This window comes from Trachinotus anak, unplaced genomic scaffold (assembly GCF_046630095.1).
Source record: "Trachinotus anak isolate AG129_WGS33_773 ecotype Australia unplaced genomic scaffold, CSIRO_AGI_Tana_v1 ptg000028l, whole genome shotgun sequence".
In the NCBI taxonomy this organism is placed as follows: Eukaryota; Metazoa; Chordata; class Actinopteri; order Carangiformes; family Carangidae; genus Trachinotus; species Trachinotus anak.
In genome coordinates this window covers 22,343,971-22,352,148 of record NW_027273879.1, presented here as the reverse complement: position 1 = coordinate 22,352,148, position 8,178 = coordinate 22,343,971, and the positions used below count along the sequence as shown (strand labels likewise).

The 8,178-nt window shown below is 46.6% G+C and overlaps 1 protein-coding gene across 5 annotated transcripts; it reads left to right on the top strand.

The window, feature by feature from the left end:
• Window positions 1–9: 9 nt before the first annotated feature.
• thnsl2 (threonine synthase-like 2) lies at window positions 10–7,940 on the top strand. 5 transcript variants are annotated; one of them, XM_071465377.1, is made up of 11 exons: window positions 13–204; window positions 417–507; window positions 1,207–1,399; window positions 2,197–2,504; window positions 2,836–3,030; window positions 3,144–3,296; window positions 3,386–3,622; window positions 4,164–4,312; window positions 5,085–5,210; window positions 5,309–5,463; window positions 6,620–7,940. In XM_071465377.1, exons 4-11 carry the CDS (start codon window positions 2,282–2,284, stop codon window positions 6,831–6,833), a joined length of 1,452 nt encoding a protein of 483 aa, XP_071321478.1. In that variant the 5' UTR covers window positions 13–204; window positions 417–507; window positions 1,207–1,399; window positions 2,197–2,281; the 3' UTR covers window positions 6,834–7,940. The 5 variants fall into 5 exon arrangements, with proteins under 5 accessions (XP_071321477.1, XP_071321478.1, XP_071321475.1 ...); XM_071465374.1 differs by lacking the exon at window positions 417–507 and adding an exon at window positions 1,804–1,900 and having other exon boundaries at window positions 33–204; window positions 1,349–1,399; XM_071465375.1 differs by lacking the exon at window positions 417–507 and adding an exon at window positions 1,804–1,951 and having other exon boundaries at window positions 33–204; window positions 1,349–1,399.
• Window positions 7,941–8,178: the final 238 nt, after the last annotated feature.

Below are 8,178 nucleotides of genomic sequence, written 5' to 3'. Positions count from 1 at the left end.
GATGAGTATGTGTCGTCTTGATGTGAAGAAGACGCTGCAGGAGGAACTCTGAGCCCCATGACTGTACGGAAACGGTATTTAACGGTTCCTGAAGAGGGGAGCCTGAAGGACCAGGACCAGGACTGGTGGTTGGTTGTGTTTTACGTCATCCATAGCCGCTGCAAGGGGCTCGGAGCGGGGCTGGTTTCCTGTTAGCTGCAACAGGTCAGTCCTCACTGCTGCTCTGCTTCAGTGTTTGTGAAACTCTGATCCGGAAAGGAAAACCAGAACTCAGACCTCCACAAACCAGTCCTCAACTGTGACTACATTCACTTGTCTTTAATCCTGAAGCTGGGTTATGGTTTATTACGTGTTGTGTGAAACGATGACGCCGGCATTTGCCGATGTAAATAATCAACAATCCTGTTATCCTCCAGTATTGACTGACCGCCAGAACTGGTCCGGATGTGGAAGTAGTGTCTGACAGTCGTGCTGCATGTGGGCCAGACTCGGGCCGGTGAACTAGGCGTATCCTTGGCCACTAGAAGCTATCTGCAACACAGCTAGAGTGGCTCTTGGTAGAGCTCAGACCTCCACCAAGGACACTCAGTCCTGCACACTCTGTCAGAACTCCAAACTACAGACTCAGAGATTTCAACGCCATTAATATGTCTGGCTTCTTACATCATGATCTAAAGTTTGTTTCCTGAGAAACTGAGAAAAGTGTTGATAAATGTTCTGTCTCTCATGGTTGAAGAAAGTGATAAAAATTCTTTAACCGGATCAGCACCAACATCTAACAGACTTATCTCTGGTCCATGTCCCATCCCTGCACTGAGGTTTGGTTCAGTAATTTTTGTGTGATCCTGCAGACACACAGAGCCTCCTCAGTCTGAGGATCTGCAGAGAGGATCAGCAGATCCTCATCATCCAGATGTGAACAGCTGGAGGCTGTGGTCACTGCCACGGGGGCTTCAGCTAAGAACTGAGTGAAATGTCTTTTTACTTTTTAATAAAACTCTGTTTTCACTTTATCATGGTGGTACTGAGTGGAGACTGATGGCTTTCACTATTGGCTGATGGCTCATCCAATAGTTAAATGAATAATACTACATAATGTGTACTTTTACATTTGATACTGTAGTAGTGACCTTGTCTGGTTGTTGTAGAATCACATGAACAGTTATAGCGACTGAGCTTTACCTGGACAGACTCACTTATTTACAGCTGATCATCAAAAACAAACAACAACAACAAACCAACAAGTGATCAGGGAGGTGGACCTGCGTCAGTGTCAGCAGTCTCTCAGACCAGTTGGTCTAAAGTCCAGGTTCAGTGTTAACTGTCTTGTGCAACATCTTGTCCACAGATCAGCGTCCTGTAGAGAGGAGAGACTGAGACCTGGTTCCTGCTCAGCTGAGTGAGTACTGTTCATTTTCTGTGTGCTGGTTCATTTAGTGTCTGCTGACTCAGCATAGTGTTGATTTACCAGACCTCAGACATGCTGCCTGCGATCAGAGTTTTATATCAATGATCAAATGACTCAGGTGAGGTGGAAGAAGTCACCTGTAGTAACACACCCTTAGTCAGAGGCTCCTGCGTGGAGGTGAAGTGTAGGTTCATACACATTGAGCTTAGGCTCTCTGGTCTCACTGTGTCAATCATCTAAATGCAGCACAGTGAAACCTGTTTCAGGATTTAAAGATAAAGTTCATTTACTGAAAAATAAAGTGGAGTCAAACATGAGAAAAACAACAATAATCAAACAGGTGAGACCAGCAGGTGATGAAACTGCTTCTCACTGGCATCTCACTGGTTCTGCAGCCAGGGAGTCCAGGACCGGAGGGGGTCTGACTGCAGCTGCCTGGTCTCCTTCAGTCCTGATCTGGGACTGGGCCTAAGGACCTGAAGCTGCTCTCTGGTCTGTGGTGCAGAAATAACTGATCAGTAAAAACTAAGAAGTGCTTTGAAGGTACATTCTGTAAAATGCTGAAATCTGCTGGCTGGTGTTGAGAAGAGACTGGAACAGATGTGACATGATTAGGATTTTTATTGTTTGCTGAGAGCTGAGCAGCTTTTTAACCTGAAAACACTGAACTACAATAATCTACCTGAGACAACAGGACAGCCTGGAGGACTTCCTGAAGATCAGGAAGGACCTGATCTGTGAGCTGCTCTCAGTAAGGTGTTTTATTATCCCTGGGTTTCTGTCTGCAGGTTTACAGCAGCCCAGGCGTTCCTGTGACATCAGTACCTGTGGTGTACCTCAGGTTCACACTCTGGGTCTCTGTTCAAAGGTCCAATGCAGTACTGCAGCACTCGGGGTGGGGTCCGGGGATGGGACTTCCGGGACGTGCTGTTCTCGGGATACGCTCCTGATGGGGGAATGTTCATGCCAGAGAGCGTGCCCGAGCTGCACCCAGACACCCTCAGGTCCTGGAGGGGGCTGTCCTACCCCAGACTGGTGGTGGAGGTTTCCTTGCTGTTCATCCCCACTCATCTGATCCCCAGACAGGACCTAGAGGGTGAGCCAGAGGACTTCTCGCCACCATCATTACATGTAGATTAATGTTCAAAGGAAATGTATTTATTTATCATTATCATGAAACTAATAGCTTCCTGTTTCCATAATCATAGCTGTGAGTCTGATCACGTCACTGCAGACGACGCTGCTGTGTTACCATGACAGAAAAATGTTCAGTTGTGTAACACACATTCAGACACGGTCGCACACATGAGCAGACTGGCTGAACTGACTTTTTGTCCTTTGAGATGATCATGCAGAGACTGTAGTTGGAGATGAAGGCCTCTTCCATCACATCAGATGTTCTCTCCTCCTCTTCCTCTCTGTCTCAGTCCTGGTGTCTGAAGCTCTGTCCGGCTTCTCCGTGCCTGAGGTGGTCCGCATTGCTCGACTGAAGGAGGGTCTGTCGGTCCTGGAGCTCTTCCACGGAGAAACCTTGGCCTTTAAGGACCTGGCTATGACCTGTACTGTCCGTCTCCTTGACTACTTCCTGCGAAAAGAGAAGTGCAGAGCCACGGTTCTCGTAGGTGAGAGACTGCACCTGAACGATACACAGCTGATGATACTGTATGTCCTCAGCGCTAAACTCAGACTCCTCTCTGTCAGAGATAATAACTGTAATGAGTCTGTTCCTCTGCAGGTACATCAGGTGACACAGGTGGCTCAGCCATCCAAAGTGCTAAAGGTCTGTCTGGGCTGGACGTGGTGGTGGTTTACCCCCGAGGACGCATTACTCCGGTCCAGGAGAAACACATGATCACCTGCCTGGAGGATAATGTCCATGTGTTTGCAGGTAAAAGGAGAGTGGTGGTTTCTCACTCACAATGCCACAGGTTTTCTCTCAGTGTCATCAGTTTTGTTTCTGCTCCTCCGCCTCTGCAGCCGATGGCAGCTCAGATGACATCGATCAGCCTCTGCGCCGTCTGTTCGCCGACCGGGAGCTGGTCAGGTCTCATGGCCTCATGAGCCTCAACTCAGTGAACTGGTCCAGAGTCATGATCCAGCTCGCCCACTTCATCTACGCCTACCTGCAGCTGGGGGTGGAGCAGACCGAGGCTGACGTTGCCTTACCTGAGCTGGAGGTGGTGGTGCCCACAGGGGGGGCAGGAAACATCGCAGGTAGGTGATTAAACAACACATACACACGCATACACAGACGCAGACACAGACATAGACACACACACACACACACACACACACACAAGCTTCTATTCACACTAGAATCAGGAGTTTGCTGGAAACCATGATGGCGACCTCCTGACAGGAAGAGTAAGAAGAGCTGCTGTGTTGGAGCTGGTTAGTTAAGTTAGTTAACTCTGACTCTATGGCTGACAGGTGATATAATGAGAACAGGCAGAACACACTGACGTCTCACTACACACACTGGTCTAGCATGTGGAGAAGTCCAAAGCTGGACTGACCTACTGTGCCTGGATATGGTTGCTAAGCTCTGACTGGACAATCCCTGTCACTGTCAATTATCAGAATCCCGCAGTGGATTATTGGAGTCTGTTTCTACAGTTAATGGATCTAATAGTAAAAGTTAGTGTGAACAGGACGTGGATCTCATCAGAGAAACTGAACTGCAGCCTCAGTAACTGTGTCGTCCTCTCAGTGGACACACACTGACCCTGGCTCTTCTTCTCTGTCTGTGTCTCAGCTGGTTTCATCGTGAAGCAGATGGGTTTACCCCTGAAGCTGGTTGCCATGGTGAACTCTAATGACATAGTTCACAGGACAGTGACCTCTGGTGACTTCTCCATGGCAGCTGATGTCACACAGACCCTGGCCCCTGCTATAGACATCCAGGTAGGACACTCTCTTACAGAGTCTGCTGAAGAGTCCACCTAAACTAAAACCTATATGTTTCCACTTTTATATGAAGCTTCATTACTTCATCCAGTGGCATCCACTGTCCAGAGCAGATCAGTTGGATGTGTTTGTATTTATTCATGGTGTAATCTGGATGATGGTGATGGTGGTGATGATGATGATGATGATGATGATGAGAGCTGAGAAGAGTTATCGGAGGAATAATTCAACATTTAGTCAAACACACTGAGACTGAGATGAGGAGACTGACATGATTCACTCATCTGTGTAAAGAACGGAGCTGATTAGCATGATTAGCCTACTTTAGCATAAAGACTGTGAGCAAGGGGAAACAGCTAACCTTGCTCTTTTCAACCACACTCCTCACTAACTAACATAACTAACTGATTCTGTTACTGTCAGATAAACATGTGGAGAGGGTTCAGCCTCTGATCAGCATTAGTGACCTGTTGAAGACAGCACATTACATTAGATATCAAAGAGTGGTGGAGGCACCAGAGTGAACCCGAGGGGGTTGTAACATCAGGGTCCATCCCCTGGGGACAGTGACCTTCTACACAGGTCTCACTGCAGTCTTGCTCATGCTGGTGTTGAGATCTCTTGTTCTGGATCAAACTGTTGGACAGAAGGACTGACACCACCCACAGTGGTCAGGTGTGAAGTTTTCAGGGTCAGTGTGTGTGTGTGAGGCTGTTCCATGTTAATGGTTTTGTTGATGTTGCTGCTGTGTGTCCCTGCTCCACTGTAGGACCCCTACAACATGGAGCGAGTGTTCTGGCTGCTGCTGGACAGAGATGGAGCAGCTGTGAAGAACATGATGGAGGAGTTTCAACACACACACAGACACACACTGCCTGAAAACCACCGCAAGCTGGTACCAGTCATTCTACTTTTACTGCACCTGTACATATCCAGGTGTGCTCGTCCTAACACTTCATGTCAGACTCTGATCTTCTTCTGTTTTATATGCAGTTGTCACAGGTTCTGTCGACTGGATCAGTGAGTGATGACGGGATCCTGGAGACCATGAGGAGATGCTGGGAGGAAAACCAGTACCTGCTGTGTCCTCACACAGCTGTGGCTGTGTGGCATCACTACCACTGTCCTCCCAGGCCTGGACTCACCAGGTCAGACACATTGTAACCATCTATGAGGTCACATACACACAGGACACTTCTGACTTCAGGGGAAGACATGAACCTGACTCCCTCAGGTTGTCCAGCTGATGACATCACAGAAGAAAGATGATGCCTCATAGAAGCACGTGAACTCCTGCTGCACTGTAGGAGGTAGAGGCCAGTGCACACAAGTTCCTTTTCTGGTTCTGGTCAGTTATAATAACCTGGTCCTCATCAAAACCATAACTGAGATCACAGATCACACAGTGATATAAATGACTTCAGCAGTCACATGATCAGACAGGTTGTAGACAGTTCATCCGGATGATCTAAACCAGGTCTGAGTCCTCGCTGTGTTTACTGGGACTTTCAGTCAAAGCTGAAGCAAGAGGTGGGTCAGTAAAATGTAATGGATAAACCTGGACAACCTGAGTGTTTGTTTACAGTCTGGATATTTGGGTTCCTGCTTCAACATTAAACCAGTCACATGATCTGAGAACACTTCCCGTTCCTTAAAAATCATCTCACAGGATTATTACCCGGTAATCTGTGTAGGAGCCGTAGCCTGTTGCACTGGTGGATGATTCATCTCTCGATTTGTTTGGTCTGGTTGCCACGGTGATGCACAGGGTTTGGGACACGTGGGCACTGGGGGATGATCGCCGTAGGTGATATAGGGAGCTGGTTCACCTGCACTGGGGTTGGAGAGAGGCGAGTGTGGGTAGCCGCAATTTTTGTTGACCGCTTTTGTTCAGTTTGTTGTTTAGTTACACACGCCACCAGCGTGCACGTCTTTCCATCTTTTAGGCGAATGTGTAATTTGTGGGCCGCTGATTGTAGCTGTGCTGTTTGATTAAATGACTAAATAACTCACTTGGACTCAGCCAGCTTAAATGAACTCGGCAGCAGCACGTCACACAAGACAGGCCTCACCTCATCCTCTCGGACGACTTCTAAGGGTCAGGCAAGTCGTTACAATCTGTCTCCATGGGAACAGACAGAAAAGATGTTTTAGTGTAAAGACCTGGCTCATATCCAGTTCTGTAGAGCTGTGCTGCCTGTTAAACCCTGATATGTTGGATAGAGACATGTGACCAGTGTTGCACCAACACCTGGCTCACCTGTGGAACATGGTTCTGAATAATCTCTCAAACCTCTGTTGCAGGTGTTACGTTGCAACAGCGTCTCCAGCCAAGTTTCAGGCGGCAGTGGAGAGGGCTGAGCTGACCCTTGACCTGCCTGAGGCGGTGAGGGCGTTGGACGAGTTACCTACTCGTTACCAGAACCTGGAACGGAGCCCGGACTGGTGCAGAGACTGGGAGGAGAGACTGAGAGAGAAAATCCAGAGTGTGAGAAACACAGGGACATCCTGCAGCTGAATGTTAAAGATGAACCTCACAGACCTCACAGTATGGAGGAGGTCAGGTGACTTTGCAGCTCATTCCTGATCTGTGTGCTTCCTTATCTGATTCAGTAAACGATGTCACTGGTGAAAGCCTTTTTGTCTCTGTGACGGACTTCGATCTGTAGTGTCCTACAACTTAACATCTGTACACTGAGAAGATCAGGGGTGTTGTTGTGTTTATCTTATCTAAAAAGCCATTAGACGTCCTGTAAGCCTGTTAGTTTGACCCACATCCACATAAAAATACACCCACAGCAAAATGAGATGTATTTCACCTGAGCAGGTGTGGACAGAACATGAAGACATCAGACAGACTGTGTCCTCTTCTGAGGTTTTAATACAAAACACCACTTGTGGAGAACCATAAAGGTTCATAATCTCTCATCTCAGGGGCAGCAGTTATGCATTAATGGACCTTCAAACACATCAGCTGTTGCACTTCTCAGTCAGACACATTTGTTTTGGTAAATTCTAAAATCTGCAGAAGCTTCCGTTGCTTATCTGTGCTTCTGCTCTCAGATCAGACGATAACCAACACAAAGCAAAAAACCTTAGAACACAGTAGAAAAAACAATATAATGTGAATGTTATTCATGGAATTAACAGCTAAATAAACTATCAGAAGCAGAGCAGTCATTATGCAGCAGTGTTACATTATAATAATTTAATTATCACTGTTGCATTAATGTGTGAGCTGCATTTTAATTTTTTAATCTATAACAGTGCGTCACAACCTGCAGCCACAAGCTTGTTTTATGTTTTGTTTGTAAATTCCTAATTTAGACAGTAACTGTTGCCTTAGCTGTCAGATATGTGTGGTGCAGTACAACAGTAGAAATCAGCAGGAATAAAAACACTCCATTACATGTGCTTTAAAATTGTAGTTAATTACCTGCTGCTGTTAAAATGTTATTAGTCTGCGCTGTGAATGAGGTCTGTTGTCTGTGACATAAATGACACAAATCTAAATAATGCAATGATAACACTGCCTTAAAAACAAGTCTGTGTAAGTTTGCACAAGTGTAAGGAAGTGATTTGAACAAACCCCCTGAAATAAAGAGCAGCTGCTGTTGGACTTTAACATGGCTCAGACTCAGTGTGTTAATCATTGACCACTGTTCTCTAAACTTTCTGCACCAGTACAGCCTGAAACTCTTTTGGTTTTGGTGTCTGAATATAGTCTGCTGATATGTTAGCTTGTGTTTTTTACATACTGACTTTACCTCAAAATTACATTTGATAAATATAAAGTAAAGCCTGTGTAATTGAACATGCGCAGCCTATGTGGTAACAGGTTTCTGCCTCGAGGTGGCGCCCTG